Source organism: Bradysia coprophila, chromosome II, assembly GCF_014529535.1.
Source record: "Bradysia coprophila strain Holo2 chromosome II, BU_Bcop_v1, whole genome shotgun sequence".
Lineage (NCBI taxonomy): Eukaryota > Metazoa > Arthropoda > Insecta > Diptera > Sciaridae > Bradysia > Bradysia coprophila.
This window is the reverse complement of record NC_050735.1, coordinates 2,666,285-2,687,465: the sequence shown is the minus strand read 5'-3', so window position 1 is coordinate 2,687,465 and position 21,181 is coordinate 2,666,285. Positions and strand designations below refer to the sequence as shown.

At 34.2% G+C, this 21,181-nt stretch overlaps 2 protein-coding genes across 6 annotated transcripts in view; one reads left to right on the top strand and one right to left on the bottom strand.

Annotated features, from left to right (window-relative positions):
- The first annotated feature begins 2,383 nt into the window (after positions 1–2,383).
- LOC119086074 (ras-related and estrogen-regulated growth inhibitor) lies at positions 2,384–4,621 on the top strand. 2 transcript variants are annotated; one of them, XM_037168186.1, is made up of 4 exons: positions 2,384–2,483; positions 3,766–3,822; positions 3,880–3,953; positions 4,036–4,621. In XM_037168186.1, exons 3-4 carry the CDS (start codon positions 3,903–3,905, stop codon positions 4,447–4,449), a joined length of 465 nt encoding a protein of 154 aa, XP_037024081.1. In that variant the 5' UTR covers positions 2,384–2,483; positions 3,766–3,822; positions 3,880–3,902; the 3' UTR covers positions 4,450–4,621. The 2 variants fall into 2 exon arrangements, with proteins under 2 accessions (XP_037024081.1, XP_037052548.1); XM_037196653.1 differs by lacking the exon at positions 2,384–2,483 and adding an exon at positions 2,515–2,871.
- A 2,183-nt stretch (positions 4,622–6,804) lies between these two features.
- The window catches only part of LOC119085718 (DNA-binding protein D-ETS-3), an 86,943-nt gene continuing 72,566 nt past the window's right edge, over positions 6,805–21,181 (bottom strand). For all 4 annotated transcript variants that reach the window (XM_037196178.1, XM_037196170.1, XM_037196189.1 and 1 more), the window contains 3 exons: positions 17,105–17,294; positions 10,410–10,618; positions 6,805–9,125 (listed from right to left, as the gene is read on the bottom strand). In XM_037196178.1, coding sequence (XP_037052073.1) covers positions 8,989–9,125; positions 10,410–10,618; positions 17,105–17,294 — 536 coding nt within the window. In that variant the 3' untranslated portion in view covers positions 6,805–8,988. The remainder of the gene's footprint in view (positions 9,126–10,409; positions 10,619–17,104; positions 17,295–21,181) is intronic.

The following is a 21,181-nucleotide window of genomic DNA, read 5'->3' as shown; positions in this document are numbered from 1 at the left end:
TTGAGATGTCAAATAAGCTGTCATTTTCACAAAGCTAACCAAAATGTTACAAAAATTTATATGGAGCTGTCATTGTTTGAGGTTAGCTTTGTGAAATTGACAAGACAACTCATTTGACACTATTTTGAGAGAAGAACAGTTATTTGACACTGATCTATTGTTCTAAGAATTTTACATAATTCTGATACGTAATGGTTTGGAAATTTTTTTGGCCTAAGCTAGGAGAAAATACCACGTGAACTGGGCAAACATCCAAATATTTGGCATTTTTAGCTCTCTTGTAAAACAGAAAACTGGTGCACTGTGGCTATTATTGTGAATTTTATGGCTGCAAATGCATAAGCCCAAATTGAATTTTTAACAGTCAAGGGAATAAGTAAGTAACTAAGTCATTTTCTTATTGCCACTATCATCCAAGAACAATAATATTTATTCGAATGGCAAAGAAATAAACCCACAGTAGGGAATAAGTAAATCGCATGTGGGTTGAATAACATCAACATTGAAACCGTTGAAAATGTGACTTATTCATTTTCTTCCACTGTACAATTTACAATTACGTCCGTACAATATATGCGATTAAAGTAGTGCGTAAACGGATTTTCAAATATATTTACGCACTAGTGTGTAAATTGACGTTTGGAAAAAAATGAGGATCTCAAGGCAAGTTAAAATAAACTGGTTTTCTGTCCTCTCGCTCTCAACGTACCACGTTGAAAGAGAAGCAAATACTTTGACAAATACCCCAAGGCAAGTTAAAATAACTAGTCTTCGGTTTTCTCGCGCTGATCATAACAGTCTATTAGTTAGCAAAATAGCTATTTCCTAATATGTGAATAGGCATATTTACGCACTCCTTCGCTTTCCTCTACGTGTCACTTTTCTTTTTCTCCTATGTCATTGAACATGAAAAATTGATAAAGGTTTTCAAAGCAGCTCAGTTTTCTGAATATTTTTGAGTCTCAAATAAGGTTGTTGAATGTGGTGAGGCACTGACTGCTAAATAATTTTTTTTATTTAGTGTAATAATGTCTCTCTGTCTAATTTTTTAGTATTATAAATTTGAACATCTAATGCCGTTTCGGTTTTTCGTGCAGTATTTTTGTAGAATTTTATGATGTTTGCAAAATAATTCAATTTTAGTGTTGCTTGAAAACTTTCAACGATATGTTTAATGTCTACATTGAAGTTATGTTTATGGCTGTACACTTAGCGACTTGATTTATTCGAATAAACACACGCATCTACACCGCGTAAATGACGCACAACATTTAGAGTCTGTGATCATCTTTGTAGTTTCGAAACGGGTAAGGGTGTTCCCCTAACCTTTGTATCTTTACTGATTCGGACTCAGAGGAGAACTTTAAACGATTTGAGGGGTTTGATTTAAAAAAATATATATTTCGCCCAACGAACTTCATCGAGTGCAGATAGGATGCATGTCCTGTAGATGTTACTAATTACCAATGAATTATGATCCTATCATTCATACAGCATCAAAATGCGGTGACAAAAAAAGGCATTAAATTAACAACATTAATCTATCGTATATCCCGTACTCGTGCCAGTCTAAAAATATTAGTCCAATTAGCAATATTTATTTACACAGAGTTATGCAAGACTGTAATGTGGAACAAGGTAATAATTAACTATATCCAAAAGACCAATTTGCCTCAAAATAAACATCTTAATAATCAAAAAATATTTCAATTTTATCTAAATCTTACAAACACATTGAACGATGTTCAATACAAATTTCGGTTGTTCGAATGGTGTGTGCCTTCTAAAACTTAACAAATGTGTACAGCCGAGCCAGAGAGAGCATCAAGGACCATAAAGAAAATGCTGTGTGTGAATGGTACGCATGTCTTGGTATGTTTATTAATAAAATTTGTTATACGCGTTTATTGTATTATTTTGAAAGTACGAGAGTTTATATCTCCGACTAACCGGCCTCAATTTTACAAAAAGTCTTGAAATTTTTTCTCATAAATAAAATTAAAACCCAAATATAAATTGAGATAAAAATAGCTTTCAACAATTCAACCAGACAAGAGTTCGGAACAAATTTTACATGGAAAATGTGAAAGTATCGGTGGCCACATCAATTATTTGGAAAATTAATTTCGACGAAAGAAACGATAGAATCCAATGTTACAGATGTGAATGACGTTGGTCTGCTATAGGGTGGAAAATTGAACGTTCCATGCATCAGCAGATAAAATGCTGTCGCATACAGTACTACCACCTAACGTTTTTATTAAATTTTTGTCGTTCTTTTCTCAAGTATTTTTTGAAACAGTCCCCACTGAGCCCCTAGACAATTCTCGAAATAAGTGCTACTATCACCTTTTTGCGAAACCGTTGCGAGTTATCTTACTGGGACCCATGCCCAGACAAGAAACGAAACCCATATGTAACCGAATGGTCAACGATCCTTTTACCACCACCCATCAGCGTAGAAATTATTAAAAGTAGTGTAGGTATGTATGTAAAATACAAAATATTGTGTAAACAGCATGTTCGCTAGTAGAGAATCTGTGTGGCACAGTGCACTTGAATCACTTAACGAAATTATAACGATTAGCAAATTCGTGCACGCAAGACGAGTCTGAATTTTAAAACGGTTAGTGAACGGGCGATTGTGACAAGAGAAGAAAGTGATTCGAAAGGTGGACAATCACACGGATTGCGGAAAATATTTGCAATGAACAAAATTTAGCTAAATTGTGAAAAGATTTTAGTGTTAAAAAAAGGAAAAAGGGAAAATGTAAATGATAATAATGGCAACTAGAGGAATTCGAAGAAAGAAATCCTCACTGTCTGAAGTTAAAATAGCTGTGTTCGGTGCAGCAACCGTTGGCAAAAGTGGTATGGTTATTGATGATAAATTAACTGTGACCGCCAAGAACCGTAACGATTTTATTCGGAATTTTTTAAGTTGTTATTGGTACAACTATCGATAGTATTGTAGGAAGCGTCACTTCATGGAACATTAGATAGTCGATAGTGTTATCCTTGGAACATAGCTAGCCTGTTACAGACGGCAAGCTTATGACCAGTAGTATTATTACTTCAATCGATCAAAGTATTTTGAATTGGTTGATTTCAAATCTTGTACTTCATTTTTTTTAACATGCATTTTATTATTATAAAGGACTATATTACCGTAGCTCTAGCTACTCATTATTTTTGTCGTCGTTATCAATAGCCGTATGTGACAGGCTATTCGCTATTCTTTACCAAGGAACATAGATTATAAAACAACGAATAGTATTCAAGCGGTTTAAGTGCTCCAAAAACAAATTATTTCCCTCAAAAGACTCTGCAATTATTCTGTTGGTTTTTAACGACTTTTAATTTAGTTTACTTGAAATTGACCTAATTTCCTGTTATTTTTAAGTTACAGCATCGTTAGATATATCCACAGATGCATAAACAATCCTTGACCATTTTTCACGAAAGATAAATTAAAAAAATAAAATTTATTGTGCTCCACTTGAAAGAGAAACAATTTACGAAGTAATATGATATAACTACTGAGAACGACTTCCAACAATTCTTCCAGTTGTGTGTACGAGATAACGTAATAAAGTCCGATGTTTTCTTCTATAAATTAATTAACTTTTTAATGGATAAGTAGCAAAAGTCTGGTCTTAACTTTTAACGATTCTTTATATTCTTGGCACAGTTTCTACGACGTATACTACCACTCACCTCTGTTATTTGTAAATTTGTAAAATTGACGAAGATATCTTCTTTCAGCGTTGACAGTCAGATTCCTTACAAAGCGTTATATCGGAGAGTACGACCATCAAACAGGTAACATAAAGCCATGATGTATACAAGCCGGATCATCAATTCAGTGTCCACTTTCAGAAAACCGTTACAAACATGAGGCAATGGTAGATGGAGAACCAATTCTGTTTGAAATTTTAGACACATGTCCTAAGGTAGATCAAACAGACAGCTTCCCAATTAAAATAAATCTTCGAAATCTTGTAGGAAATTTAATATTTTTTTTTAATTCCTCAGAATGATGACGATGATGATATATCATCAGTAACGGCCGAACATATACAATGGGCAGATGGAATACTGCTGGTTTATGCGATAACCGATCGTAATTCATTCAACTACATTCGCAAGGCTAAGGTGAATCTACAACCGGACATTCCATTATCATTGGTTGGCAACAAAGTCGATATGGTTCATTTGAGGCAAGTTAGCACCGAAGAGGGTGAAATCTTGGCTAAAGATTTTGAGTGTAAATTTTGTGAAATATCAGCTGCTGAGCATGTGACACAAGTGTCTGAAGCATTTCACGATTTGTGCAAAGAAGTGTTGCTAGCTCGACGGAAATCGAAACAAAGTTTGTTAGATCGAATGCTGGGTGGCACCCGGACCTATAGTCGAGGGAAGAGTGATAGTGCTCTGCCGAAAGATTAACAGAAAAAAAATGTTCTTGTTTCACATCAATAATATTAATGAATTCGGTTGTTAAAGTAATTGGAGTGTTTATCGTCGATCTATTTTAGTGATGAGAAAGTGACAAATTTGTTTTCTTAGACGTGTAAGAATTTATTAAAATACAAAATAAAGAGAAAACTTTTTACAAAAATAAAATTCGTTTTTACAGAGTGACCTACTCGGTAAATCATTTGCTAGTGGTACGGTGTTTTTTAAATGAGTGACGCGGTGAATATAGACAATAACTAATTTAAATTAAGTTACTCCTTTCACTCATCATAAAGATTTTACTTGCGGCACCCTGCGAAAATGAAATTGACACTTGTGATAATTTTCATTTTCGTAGGGCTTCAGACGTACAATACGTAATTGTTTGGAGATCGTGTTTTTGCCACGAGTTATTGTAGAACTCACCCTTGGCTACAAACCTACCTCTCGGCAAAAATGACATATATGAGAAAACTTTTAGTCCCCTGAACTGTCAATTCAGTTTTTTATTTGTTAACCTAGGAAAAACATTGGAAATTTCATTTCGAGAATGTTCTGATCAGAATGTAGCGAGAACCATAATTGACGAAATGAAAAGAGAAAGGCATCCGATTAAGTTTCAGATAAGGTGGGAAAATGCAATAACATAATAGTGGGATAGACAGGAATTACGTAGACGAAATCATGAAGCAAAAGTAAACTCAGTATAATCAGGCCCGGACTGGCCATATATGGCGACTTGGCAAATCACAAGTGCGCTTTTCTGAATTCATTCAATTTGCTATATTGGCGCCTTTTGGATGTGCTTTTTGGCGCCTTTTCTTCACTTGAAGCGCTTTTCTGCTACATTTCAAGCGCTTTTTCCTGAATTTCATAAGAGCGCCTTTCGGTAGCCAGTCCGGCCCTGAGTATAATATACATTTGAGACACACACTTACACATTCCAATTAATTTTTACAAGATGGTGAAACTGTTGCAGACTTTTAGAAATCACGTGAACCAACTGATTGAATTCTCCGAGCGTCAATAAAAAAAATCATTCGATCGAAAAGAAGAAAATCACAAAATTAGTTCAATATTGGGGAGAAGGAGAGATTGTTTACAGTCAAAGGCAGTCAATTTTCAGCATAAATTAGCTTCAGCTGTTTTTCAGCTGATCCATACAAACAATCACAACCGTTTATACGTCTTTATACGGTTTTACCACTATCATGCGCGTGCGTGTAGCAGCTTCAACCGTATGAACAAGGAAAACCAGTTTTGATTGTATGTATGGATCAGCTGAAAAACAGCTGAAGCAAATTTATGCTGAAAATTGACTGCCTTTGACTGTACATTTTGAAATATAAATTTCAATTCGATAAACATTTAATTGAACAAGAAAGAAATCCTTTAATCCAATTTCAAAGAAAGAATAAAAAGGCAAATTGCCTAATAAGTAGGAAAATACGTAAGTACCATAAATTTAAGGTCCTCACACACACACAACTAAAGATTTCGTATTTGCTTTTGCTTCACCGCTTGAACAAAATTTTTATCCCATTTATATGTCATTGGGAAAATAACAATTTACATAGTAATTCTACCTAAAGAGAAAATTTTGAACAAAATTACGTAAAATATGTGGTCCCACCATGAAATACGAAATGTTTGATAGGATATGTTCGCCCTGTTAATTAAGTGGGCAAATTGAACTGAACTGGTGAAAAATCGTACAAAATGAGCGTCTTATACGATAGTGGAAAAACATTTAATCGAACGAAATACCAGTCTAGCTATAATTGGTCTAAGATAAAGACTGATAGAAGGAGAATATTGAACAAAAATTGAGAGAGCAGCATTACGATTTTTGACAGTCATCAAATGAATCGTAATATGCAGCCTCTCTGACTATCAAAGTTGTTTTAATTTTTAAATTTCAGCAAAATGCACAAATTGTATGTTGTGAGATGTTTGAAAATGTTCGCGATCTATAAAAGCTACGTATAACGATTTACGCGTTATGGCAATGAAAATGGAGCTTCGCTCATATGAAATATGTATTTACATTGCTTAATCACGTAAAGCACAATACTTACAGATTGTACTATTATTCGAAATGAGTTCTATCTGATTTCTTTGGCAAAAATTACGACACCGCCTGACTCGCAAGAAGTCCTCAAAAATTTTGCTACGAAAAATTTGAATGATTTCAAACACAAATGCACGAAATTTAAGTTTTTCTTTAATTTAATTTGTAATAAACATTTAGTTTCAACATTTACATTTTCTGTTATTTTTTTGTTGTTATTTTCCCAATATTTATACTCTTATTTATTGCGCTAAAGTGAACACTTAAATATTTTTGTTTTTATAAATATCATTTTTATCTGATTACAATCTAATTGGAATTTACAAAAAAAGGATTGGTAAATTGTTTTACTTCTAAATTTTAGGTGATCATTGCCATTACCCAATGATCATAAACCACACGTTAGTTTTTAAATTAATGGTTCGTCTGACCGAAATATACGTTCAATTCGTTACACTAGGAAAAGGAGTAATCGAATCGATTTTTTTTCTTTCTTTTAATTAATAAATTTTCTGTCACATTTATCATCTTATTTACACTCAATAGTTTATCCGTTTACAATTATTTAAATTCTATCACAGTCTATTTTAATTTTTTTTTATAGTTGAAGGAATGTCCAATTCGTTAATTTAAGAGAAATTGCGTTTACTATTCAATCGTCAATATATTTAATTATGAGTATGTTCTACTACTTATTTGAATGCGTAGACAAGGAAAACCTCTGCAGAGATTAGAGTATTAGAGTACGAATTTGAATTTATTTATTTTTTAAATGTTCGTCAGCATTTTCTTAGACGTTATTGTGGAATGGGGAACTATGCGTCACGTTGATCGTAGTCTACAGCCTCAATTTAAAATTTTTTTCTTTCTTGTCTTGGAATGGAATTAGTTTTATGTATCACCTACTTCACCATCCTTTGTTAGCAGTGCCTATATTCGCGAAAATATTTTCTTGAATTTTCACAAATTTTCATGTTTTTATCGAATTTTCATGAATTTTTGTAAAAGTTTTTCACGAAAATTTCAGAAAATTCTAGAAAATATTTAGGCGAAAGTAGGTTCTGTTTGTTAGTATTTTATGATTAGTTGTAATAGTTTGATGTGGTGATCAATATTATAATTACTTTCCTGACCTTCTGTAAATGATAGTGTTCAAGCCTATCTGTTCATTGAAGCCGCTGTGAATAACAGAGAATCGGCACTATTTTCTAGTATTTGATACAAAATCTATTACTTCCTCAGTTTTAACAAACTGTGAGCTCTGCTTATTTTGGTCGAAATTGTCGACAACAGATGACTAGCCTTTTCTAAAAGGTTATTTTAACACCACCGGTAGTAACAAAACATGAGAAATGGTCCATAGTATGTACCACCATCACCTTCACAAAACGTCTAAAAACCAGAGAAGTGATAACAGATGTCGCTCCACTGACCCTGTGAGGCGGAAGCAACGTTTGTCATAATTTTTCTGCTAAAAACACCTAACCATTTACGACTTCTTCAATTAATTCATCAAAAAATTGAACTTTAGTTTCGGGAAATTTATGACTTTACAAATCTGACTCAATCAACACCCCTATTACACGGCTTTGGATAAGGACCAACAGTATTCCATAAAAAAAAAAACATTTTTTGAAGAGGCCTCAGACTGTAGATTATTCAGCTGTTGCGACGGAAATAATGTGCTGCCCGCAACCCAAGGGAAGAGGCATAGGAATTTTGAAAATTTGCGGACAAAGTCGTAATTAAAAGGAAATGTGGTCAAGACAGAGAAAATAATGCTGTGCATCGAATGACATGGGCGAAGAATTATGTATTTGACCATTGGACTGTAGGCAAAAACATGAGTGAGCTCGCCCACTCAGCTCTGCATCAGACTTATTTATATGTCCCCTTCGTCGCTAGTTAAGAGCTTTTAGAAGACTATGGTATTTTTAGCAGTTTGAGTACATACTACCCCGGAGCATATTCTTTGTTTGAATTGACATCAACGCTGACGATCTTTAGTTGACTTTAATAGAATTGGATATGTGAGTCCTATAAATGCTAAAGTGTTTCAAACAGTTACACCAATCAATTACACATAATTTACATCGATATTAGGTAATGTCCCTTAAGTTTAAATTTGTTTTGTACAGTTCATAATATTAGATGTTATGTACAATTTATTACACTCATATTGCTACAATACACTGAGCTTTTGTTGTCTCTATTTTCAAAGATTTAATTATGTTTTTTTTGGTAGATTTTTTCTCCTTTTTATTTACATTTACAATTAAAAATAAACTTCTAAATACACACACGGAATATTACATAAGTCTAGGGTACAGACTTTCAGGCGTCAGCCACGTCCGTCATATTTACAATTTTATTCCCAATAAATTTATCAAAAAGTCAACTTTTCTTACAACTTTCCGTGATAGAAATTTGAATTAAAAGCCACTTCCCGACGGTGATGGTCATGCATAATGTGGATATGAGCCCAAATGCGGTGTCACATGAGACGGTGTCACATGGCTCATTGAATGTGGCGGATACAGATTTGATGCAGGACTGCCCCAATTGCTCCACGATGCGGCCGATGGGAAGATGGAGCCTAAGAATCGTTAAAATTTTCATTTAGATGTCAGACAAATTATCGTCGTCGTAGTTGAGTTAGAGAAGAGATGGGAGGGGCAGAGGCAGACGTTTCTTCATATTTCTGAATATAGGAGATTCTAAAGTAAATAATGCAGGGTGTCGGAAGTCACATTGACATCATTAATGAGAACATTTGTAATTTGACGACTCAAGTGTCAAAGTTACGTTCACAAATAAATTTCAAAAAGTCTTGTTTAATATAAAAGACAGAATCGAGTCTTTCACACACAAAACTCACATCAGCGGCAAAGATCAAAACAATTTCGATATTTGCACCAAAAATAGTTATTTTTCCATGTCGCTGTTTTAAGCAAATTGTAACCTTTCACAGACTCCTAGCATTTATCATCAATCCAAGTCTGTTACTTGTTATAATGAACTAAGTATTTTCAATACATTGATGCAAAATCTTTTACTTCATTAGTTTTAACTTATAGTCTATATCAGACCACATCGTGCGTTCATCGTTTATTCGATGATGCTATCGATGACAGATGATATAGCTGTCTGCATCAGGTGTAATACGTTTTACAACATTTAGTTTTGAGCCGTAGAAGGGCTCAGCGAGGGAGGCTAGCCCTAATGTATATATCGGTCGTCACACATCGTAGAAAATCTGTATTGGTGCCAAATACAGAATGAAATCGAAAAATTTTTATTTAGAGTTTTGTTAAGACTAACAAGTTAAATTTTTAAATTTTCAACTTGTCTGGTCAGGACAGGCCCTCCAACAAAAATTTTATTTTTCAATTTCATTCTATATTTGTCACCAATACCTTCATTTTGACACCAATTAGAATTTTATACATTGCATAACGGTTGAGCTATACACTAGGTCTACCCTCGTTAAGGTCCTAATGATGGGGCTCGAAAATAAATGTCGTGGAAAAAAGGTAAAGCCGTGGCCTTAAGAAGGCTCAGAGGGCTGTGGAGCGGCTGTGTATGTGGCAGTGGCAATAAAAATGAATAAGGCTTGATAGCATACCAATACAAATGTTGGTCAGTACAACAACAAAAATCAGTAGCTCCATAAGACGCCACACCTTGACCGCTGCTTTCTTTTACATGCTAAATAAAAATTTATATCCTTCGCACTTATCTTGATTGTTTTTAATGGGCATAAGTACAGGCATAAATAAGATTGAATATATGCCAGGTGATTTCTACATTTCGACTTGTGTGCGTTGCGTGTATGGAAAAATATATCAATATTCAAATGAACAATAAAAATAATATTCACCTGATGATGATGTCATTCCATGATGTGGGCTCATAAATGTCGTTAATTTTGTACCGTGATGATATGGCGTCATAAATAAATCACTTTGGTACTTATAAGCCGGATCACTTGCTGCTGGTTGAGTTGCTGCAGCCAGGCCTTGGAAGTCAAACTTATACGCATACCGTTTGCCATGTACTTTTGTCATTATGTTCTTGTCGTAATAGTATCTAAAATGATTCAAGATAATTTTTCTTTCTTGCAAAACGAGCGTTGAAAAAGTTGTTTTTTTTTATTATGTGAGAAGATTTATCAACAATTCTTGTCGTTGTTCGGGGCGTGAAGATTCAATGAGAATTCAATAAATTTTGCCTTATCAATAAAGAAGATAAGTACGAATGGGGGTGACGATAAATTCGAAATTGCGTAAAATGAGTTTCACATTCGAAACCTGCCGGGTTTACGTATTGTTAAAGAACCTATTCATTCTCAGTGATATGAAACCAATCTATTAACGTGAATTCACTAAACAACGTGATATAAAGTCTACTGAACTTCATCGCTGAAAAGTATTACGTCTTGTTGGTTAGCAATAGATATTTGCATCACAAGTTATAAAAGTAAAGATAATTCAACCGATTGTGTAGTTTGCAGCCCGAAGGCAAGGGCGTCAACCACACAGGTATTTTTTCTTTAGTTTGCCTCATCATGCAAAAATCTACTGCAAAAATCGCTCTTCTCGTGCTACAACAAGCGAAATTATCTTAAATCGATCGTTCAAGACCGATACACAAGTAACTATTACACACGAACTACAAAACAAAAATAGTTATTTATGCAACCGAGCGATAAATGCTTTTTTAGGCACTAGTGTGATTGCCACACAAGGCCACAGAGTTTCACTACTCAGTGACGAAAAGTATAACTTTTGTTGTGAATAAGGTGGTATGCAACTTGGTGATACTCACCTAGTGCCTAAGAAAGCATTTATCACTCGGTTGCATAAATAACTATACGACTCTAGGGTGGTAAAATATTTAAATGAAATTGATGAAAATTCGTCTATTCGTCTGCGGCTCTCGCATCAGCAAATTTCACACGAGAAGTACCATTCTCCATATATCACTAGTTCCAGATAGTTCCATAGAATATATGAATGCACAACGGTTGGAATCGCTAGTTGACCCTCTCCTAATATTTTTATTGCACTGTCTAGAGTGATCTGTTTTCACAAGACCTCACACAAATAAATTTCTAAGACAAGGGACATTATAACAAAAAAATAAAATTTCCAGACACAATTCCTTGTAAACGTCAAATTCGGATACATGTTGCACTCATTAAAGTCACAAAGAGAAATCCATAATTTCCAAATAATCTAGAAAGCGAAAGTGAAAAAATAACCCAAAGGAAAAAAAAATCAAAACAAAACAAAATCCCCCAAAACATCACACAAATCAGTTTTTCGCATCAAATAGTCTTTTATATTATTTTATATTTATTACGCACAGCAAGAGGGTTGTGTGATAAAGAAGAAATGTTGTGAGGGTTACGCCTTGTGTACAAATTAGCAACGATTGAACAAAATCGAGTTACTTACTCATTATTGTTTGTTCGGAGATTTTCTATTTCATATTGTAAAAATTTGGTGAAATATGGGGAAATAGTAAATGGAAATGAAAATGTACATTTCGGTTAATGCCAATAAAAGCTACAACACCATTTTCACATATGAATTGGCTTAAAAACTGTACGATTCGTAGCCAGAGGGATAATATATATAACGAACACCAAGTGTCGGTTATATAAAATCGCAAAGTAAATTAGAAGATGAAAAGCAATAAAATTTCCTATTAAGACCGTAATTTATGTGAAAAACACTCCTTACGTTTCATGGAAAATGAAAGAATTTGAACTGTAAATTGATATACTGAGTGTTCTGTGCATATCAGTTTATCGTAGGACCACGGTTCGAAACGTATACCGCAACGCGGCACTGTCGACTATCCGATACAAAGATTCTTGTTTTATGAACTTTATTTTTGAGCGAACACTTGTTCTTTGACTTTCTTGTTCGAGCGCTAGGAGCATTCTAACTTGGCCTTGTGCAACCCTCGCAGATTGTAGAAAATCAAAATAAGTGTCAAAGTCAAGGTATTGCCGAATACAATTTAAAACATAGCTAACGCCGACCCGTACGAAACACCTATTCGTATCAAAAGCCTTTAATGTGAAACTCTTCATTTCTCTTACTTCATTTTCTTCTCTGCTGAAAAACTATTCTCCCTTTAAAATCACTTACATTATCCACTCTTTGCCTTGTTATCATATACAACTAAATTGCCGGAGGCAATATAGACAGCCCCGTACGAAGACAAATTTCATAAATTCCTATTTAAACATCTATATACCGCTATATTTAACTATATTTCACTATAAATAAACATTTCACAGATAAATATATGCTATTATATAGCTCTATATGCCTGTATATAGCTCAATATAGCTGTATATAGGTATATATAGATGTCCGTATATGGAATCCCTGAAACCCCACACACATAACAAATTATTTCCATGTTAACAGAAACTCTCTAAGTATCATTTTTCCCAAGATATTTCTATTTTACTAAAATCCAATATGGCCGCCGGCAGCCATTTTGTTAGGAGACCGGAAATAGTACCGACGCTTTACATTCGTTAATACCTTTCAAACAAAAAAAAATTCATGAAATTCGGTCAAAATTTACTCGAGATATTGTCAAAATACACCACGTTCACTGTACTTCCGAGTAGCCAGATAAGAGCTCACTCCAAGAGACCTAGCTCACGCTCCGGAGAACATAATTTCATAAAAAAAAATTTCCCTGATTGGTACGGTCAATACCTATCTAATAAAGCTAAAACAGACGAAATATGTTCAAATGTGGCCGACCTACAAGCAAAAAGTGCTTGCCGCCCTGTGCCTGTTCCACACCAAGGGGTCTAACTCACGAGTCGGTCATCCGATTTCCATAAACTTTTTTTTTGTCGATCGGTATTGTAAATACCTTTTATTTGACGTATCACTTACAAGTTTAACGTTTAAATGTCCGGAGATATCTTCGAAAAACCGTAAAGCACTTATTGGGCCACAGCTCGGGAGGGGTCGATCCAAAATCACTCATCTTCGAACTTAGCCTGTCTTTTGACATTACCAAACGGGAAAAAAAAGAATTTTCAAAATCGGATGCGTTTTACTCAAGTTATCGTGCAGACAGACAGACGGACAGACGGACAGACGGACAGACGGACAGACGGACATTTTTTTTTTCGCGGATTTGGCATCTCTAGACAACCACAATAGGTTTCCCCTTACTCAGGGAGTCCAATTCGACGTGTTACAAACGTATGCGTAAACCTATAAGACCCCAGTACTTCGTACGGGTCTAAAAATAAAATTTTGACTGTTTTGCACGAGTAAAAAGTCCCAATTTCATATTAAAGCTTTTTTGATTTATTGGTTTCGATCCATCTCCTTTGCCAATTTGAAATACGAAATTAGCGAAATCCGATAAACAAAGATGAACATTAGTAAAAGCTTAGATTTGAAAGTGGGATTTTTACGTGGGCGAAGCAGTACTGAAAAGCCTCACAGACGAGTTGAAATTTTTTAAATTTTAAATTAAGATTTTTATCCAAGGAAAACATAGTACATTTGAACACAAAATTGGATTTTCAACAATTTGTGACGGATGTCACCAGGCTATCCTTAAGAACCTCCTTACGATCCTCCAGGGGTTCAGAATCCTAACAGGCTGACACCTTCAAAAGATGATTCCTCAAATTAATATCTAATTGTTTGCTGAAGATACTAAAGTTTTAAAGTGTTATCTATACATCCCAATCCCGGGCTTCAGCCGAATAAAGAAAAGAATCCTCTGCTCTCGCCTCTGTCCGCACAGGCACTCGGCTTTTTTGTTTGCGATTTTATTTGTTTCGAATCAATAGTCCTCGTTGGAATTTCGATTTGAATAAAAATTAGTGATGGCACTACAACACACACACAAAAACCTTTTCCATTTCATCCAAAATCTGCCAACATACAAGACCACCCCAGGTAAATTGAAAAATAAAAATCAAATATTATAAAGCTGTCATTCGTCCCACCCAGTGCCGAATAAATATGAATCCCGTAAACATTTCATCTGTCTATTCGTTTTGCTTCAATTTAAAATCAATATATTGCTCACGTTATATATTTTTGGAAAAATTAATTGAAATCTAACTATAAATAAAACATAAAATTGGAGGGGAATTTCCACACGTAATGAATGTGAATCTATCATTGATTTTTTTTTGTTTTATTGAATTTCTCACACATCGATCTGGAAAGCAATTATTTTGATTGATCGTACATAATGGCAAATGGAAATTGAACTGAAGATGTACAAGAATTATTATTCAAATACAAAATAAAATTTAAAAAAAAAATTGGGAAAATTACGGATTTTGATGTTTTTCTGTTTTCGTTTGGAAAATTTTGTTTTTTCAGTAATTGTGTACACAAACGTCGTACTGTGTATATTTTTCAAAGAAAGGAAATTGTTTTACTTTAGCTTCCCAAGGTCGGCATAATATTATCGACAGAGGAATAAAATAAAAAAAAATTATTCCATTCCAACTCCTCCAACAAAAACACAGCAAAAACTTATTTATCTATTTCGTCAACTGGCGTCATTCAGAAGAAAATAAATAGACGAAAAAAAAAACGATTCCTCCAGCCCCATCCAAAATAATATTTGAATAGATCCGTTGATGACATCACATCACATAACATGAATATGTGCTCACGAGATTTTAATAATACCACCCATGTGTAATTTAACTCTTCATATTATATATGTTTGCCACTCAACGATTATATACACATAAGGAATCCTTTAGTTCCACATATTCATTGGTTACCAGGGTTTACATATATATACATAACGTGTTGTCATTAATTAAAGTGCCATTTACGTTGCGAGGGTGTACGTAATACACAGAAAATATTCAGCCTTTTTCACAGAAAAACGGCACATCGGAGCTTAGTGTTTCGTAATGCGCATTATTATTTCTTGAGAGCGTATGTATGGATACAACGGTATGGGTTCCGTTTGTCGGAAGGTAATTTTTTTCAGCGGAAATAAATCATGGAACTACAAACGACTATACAACTATTTGGCGATTCTTCTGTTGCTAACTTTAAATGAAGTGACACAGTTCTAACACATCAGATTCTACGCTTTGTGTTCTTAAAAAGTCCTTCCACATAGGAAAATTTTAATTGCCCTCCACTTTCGTGGCGTACTTTCCATTCGCTTTGATGTAAATGTTTCAAAGCAATTAGTTCGTGTTAATTAAAAATTTTGTGTGATCAAATTATGAAATTAGTCGCCATATTGGCACTTCGCTGAATATGGTTTACTTTCTCTGTTTTGAATGGGAATTAGGAATAACGAGAAAAAGTACCTTTGAGAATAAGATTTGAAGGACTGAACGTTTACTGCGTAGTAGGTTTACATAGAAAAAACGTTATTTAAGACTTTCCCTCTGTCTTACATACAAATGTGACCTAGAATTTAGAAGATTTTTGTCGTTTCATATAAGTTGGATGTGCTTTATGCAAAGGATCGCCGTGGATTTTCTTTTTTATAAACTTAAGCTAGATATACACTATCGAGCGACGGGAATCAATTGAAGAAAAGGCATTGTGGTCGTTCCTTCGTTTTATCGCTTCAACATAGTGGAGCAGCGAAAAATTGTATGAAGTCAATGCACCGCCCTGGAGTAGTATACTCGGCTTTATTCTCAGGTTTATTCCATGACAATAAAACGCAAATTATTGCAAATGCCATTGAGTTCTCCTTTTTTGATGAATACACTGAATAGGCCCTGTCTATTGAGTGACGAAGCGTCCCATTATTTCACCTGTCTAATCCTAAGGCTTAACTTTCTACTTCTGACCGGCTGATACCGAAGAAGTTCGTGAAACTTGCATCTGACCGTAAAGTAAAGCTAACCTTTCAGAAACAGTTAATCATTTGTTGTCAACAGTTAATCATTTGTTGTCAACAGCAGAGACTAGAGTATACCGATGAACACATTATGTGCTTTTAAATAGAAAATTTATTGATTGAACAAAAGTAGTAATAGATTTCTGACAAGGCGACAGTATGACACTTTAAACAAACGAAGTACCAGATTTAACTCTAAGTTCATCTATGTCCCTACAATCGAAATACGAAATTAATTTCTAATTTATTGCCAATAAAACAATTGATGTTAGGGGTCCGACTAAGTGAAAAAAAAAGATCAAATATCGTCTCTTAAAAGCTGAAAGACAGTCAGAAATTATATTATGGTCTTTAATCAAGGGGAAATACTAAACAATGGCAAAATCAAGACACTTTATTTTTCAATGTACTACACCCTCATCATGTATGTGTGGACACCACAATATAATCGACATCGCTCACAATGATATCGAACGATATTATCCATTAAAATGGCAATTACACCATTTCGAACAATAATAAAATAATAAAATGGAAATGGACAAGAGAAATTCGTGTTTCATCTCTATCTGTATGTGAATGGTAGTGGAAGAAAAACGAAAAGAAAAGTTGAAAATCAAAGAAAAGTGGCTAACCGAACAAAAAAGAAAGAAATGAATTGAATGAAAACGGCCTTACCTTAACGCACGACTGAGTTTATCATAATTCATATTTGGTTTTGATTTACGTTCACCCCATCGTCTGGCTACTTCATCTGGGTCAGTTAATTTGAACTCGCCATTTGTTCCTTCCCATGTTATGCATCCAGCATTGCTGGAATCACTAAGTAGTTCCAATAGAAATTGCCACAATTGAATTTGTCCAGAACCTGAAATGCGATACGTGTTTTTAATAATTTATTGTATGTGGAAGTAGTTGGATAAGCTTCCTAAAAAGAAAAAAAAATGCGGCGGTGTGTTCTCCTTGAAAAAATAATAATTTCTCATAATTCAGATGATCAAAACGATCAAAATGATTATTTTCAAATAATGAGAAAAAAAATGGATCCAATTGGGAGCGCTTCTGTTGCAGTAGATTTGTTTGCAACAGGGCTTATCGGGATCTGAGTTACCGACATTAGTACAATATTCCAACATTTAGAAATAATCTTTTCTGATCTTTTTACCCTTTATAACAGTCCACAAGCTACACATCTTTAGAAATCTTTAGGACAGAGGACAAAGGAGCTGTTATTCATAAATTACCTCCCTCCGTCTAAATTGTTTTACAAATTTTCGCAATGTGATAGTGCAGGATATTAGCTTATCAACGATACGAAGAGTTTGATCCGTCACAAGGGGTGTTAAACTTCAAATAATTTAAATAGCCGCAGAGGCTGATAATTATTTCATTGCTACTGTCCAATCAATTTTTTTCACATAAAAGAAAGTAAACCTCCCCAGGATCTAAAATGCGAATACGCAGGACAAGCAAAATAAATGATGACCCAAATACGGCTAGAGTTTTTGTGATTTTCAGTTACGAACAATACAAGCAGAAATATCAAACTGTATCCTGAGATTAATTAGCCTGACTACAACAATGTGCTCCCTGCAGCTAACATACAGCAAAATGATTTAGCAATATTATGAAAATGAAGTAATGGCTGGGAAAAATACGTACATTTGTTCGCCTCTCCCTCACCATATACACACATTGAATGGATGATTAACTTATTTTTCAAACAAAACTAAAAGAGCGGCCCTTTCGATGAACCAGAAAAAAGAAGGAAGAAAAAACGATCAATTTACAACTAAATAGGCAATTTCATTTAATGATTGATGATACTGGGAATCAAAGCAACAATCAAAAATTTATATAATATTGTGCATAATGGCTTTTCATTGCGTTTTAGCGAAACTAAAATTATGATTGCTGGCAAGAGGAGAAAAATCAATGCGAGAAACCCTATCCCCCAACAACGGTCGGTATTAAGTAATAATTAGTAACGCTATTTCATCACATGACCAATGTAATTTATGTTTAATTTCTTTTTAATTATATCTCCTATTTACTTTCACAATACGAGTTGTTTTTAATGAACCATTATTTTGATGGTATGAAATCTTAATAACCACAGAAGCTACAACAGCATTAATTCGATTATAAATATTGCGGTGGAAGACGTGTAAGACTGTATTAAAGTAGCTGCTATACAAATCTTAAAGAAGTACATAGAAGCTTTATGTAAAACACACCCTCGTTGTGGCGATGTTTTGTGTGAATAGTAAGTAGTTAAATTGTTCTAGCACAAAGCTCGAAAGTATTTGGTTGGTTTTGTATTTGTAACTAGAAGCCGAAATCAACCAAGCAATAGAATCTGGATTTGCGGAGTATTTGTATTCCAAACTTACACGATTTGCTTTAAGATCAACGCCGTAAGGTAAATGGGTAAATAGTGAAATTTAGGTAAATATAAAAAAAAAGAAAATTAGGGAAGAAGCCGGGACAGGTTTTTCTACCTTCACAAAATTTTTTTTTTTTGAAATTTTCTCGAGGAATTCCAAATCCAAATCCATGCACAAATTTTTGCAATTTTCATTCAATTCAGCCTGATGATAATCCCATACAAGGATCGAAATATAGTTAAATCAAAGAATCATAAAGATTTATATATTCGAATCCACCAATCACATCGACTATATCATCTGTTATTAACACCGACGAACGATGTGCTCTGATTGATTTTGACCATATAATAGCAAAATGTATGTTAAATTCCATGAAGTAAAAGATTTTGAGACAATCTGTTGAAAATACGTAGTTAATCGAAAGAAGTAATAGATCTGAAATGCCTGTAGCATAGATCCTGGTTTTGAAATCATTCAATGTTCCAATCTGAATGTCCGATTCATATTTCATAGAAGAATTTAGTGGATCGTGCTTGTCTGTCCGTGACCCCTGTACTATCTCTTAACTCATTTGTCTACTTGGAATGAGAATAACCAAGATGAATAAATCAATGGCTGTGAATTCAGCTTACAATTGCAAGGAAAGAAACCTTTATTGCATTCGTTAAATTTATTAGTTTCTGTGTATACACTAAGCACCATACCAAAAATACCATTCCAATCACGAAACAAGAATAAGGAAAAAAAACAGAAGTGTGCAGTATATACGTTGCGTGTTTTTAATTTGTCTGTCCAACACTAACTATTAGCGAGAATTGACTAATATTTAGTCGATGGCACACGACCTAAATATATACGTAAATTGACCACATCAGTAAAAAAGAATCAAATCACCCCTCTATCTACGCACGTATTTAACTTTTGATATTTTTCTTTTTTGTAATTTAAAATGAGTCAAACCATTGGAGTCAAACCAACATAGTTTAAATAAAAGGTACCGTGTTACATGCGTCATATATTACACCTTTGTTTGATTTACATGTTATCTTTTCGATGATCGCCAAATGCACCAGAATAAATTTTCGAATCTTTTCTCAGGAAATTAATTTATGTGTATACGTAACGTGGAAATGTAGACCAGGGTTCGCTAGGCAATTTCGACTATACATCAGCGATAGACTACAACTATATTCCACTACCCCCTTTCACACAAAATGTTTTAATGTGATAGATTTATGGTTTTGAAATAGTTAGCTTTAAAATGATGTTTTATGCATACATTCAATTAAAAAGGTGTACGGAGTAAATGTAATCACCTGGTTAGGGTGAAGTAGTTTTTTTTTCGTTGAAAGTTATGGGAGTGAATTTTTAATCACTGTTATGATAAAATCACATGTTTTTGGTGGAAATATTACACTTTGTAATAAAACATTTTCTTGCGAGAAATACAGACCGAATTTAATATAGGACTCATGATAATTAGAGTATTCAAAACTAAGTTAAATAAGTCCGACTGGAATAAGGCTTACTGTCGAACTTTTTTCGTTAAGATCGAATGAGTTAATAAATTAAAGAATCAGTAAAATCGAACAGTCTTGTCTGAGTCTACGCCTTGATCATCTTAAATTGTATATTGGCGACCACAACCAACTGGCCTCGAGGATTGCAAACTCCCAATCAGATCACAGGTCTGGTAGCCTAATAAAACACTCGAGACACTCTAAGAGATGTCTATGAGATGTCAAGAGTCTATTTTGGTTTTATTCTTTAGAGATCTGCCAGTGCCTAAAGTGAGCTTTTTCCATTCGGGGGATTTCGTGTGAAAGGGCGCAGGTTTTGAAGAGGAAAGCCGTAGCTACAATAGGGCAGTATTTATTGAAAGTTTAAAAGAAAATACTCGTACGTTATATTGAGTATTGATATACCCGAAAATGTCGTACCAACAAATAGTTATTTACGTACACAACTTTCAGTGCAGAGTGACCAAATTACTTTTCTTCTACTTATTGTTTTTGCCAATTTTATGTTTACACCCACCTGTTCTTTAAAGTGATCTGGAACCCACTCAATTCTTTTAGTAATTTATGCAATAAAAAAAGCAGTCTTCCAGATAAAATTGAGTAGATGGCGCCAATGGCGAAAGTATCAAAAGCATAGTATCAATTTCAGTCTCAGCCACCAGCGTAAGGACACGATAGGGCATCACATTCCTAATATTGATTTAAAGGAGCTACAATAAAATTACATCATTTCCACCGCAACCGCCTCTTTTCCTAGTAACAAAATGCTAAACTTTGACTTATCTATATTCCGCTGGAAACGTTTTAACTGAAATTCATCGAACAACATAAAATAAGAAATGATA

Excerpts from the sequence above, each read along its gene's own strand:
- LOC119086074 (XM_037196653.1), top strand. The coding sequence starts at position 2,775 with ATGATAATAATGGCAACTAGAGGAATTCGAAGAAAGAAATCCTCACTG. Across the intron at positions 2,872-3,765 it reads AGCAACCGTTGGCAAAAGTG|CGTTGACAGTCAGATTCCTT; the intron begins GTATGGTTATTG and ends ATCTTCTTTCAG. Across the intron at positions 3,823-3,879 it reads AGAGTACGACCATCAAACAG|AAAACCGTTACAAACATGAG; the intron begins GTAACATAAAGC and ends GTCCACTTTCAG.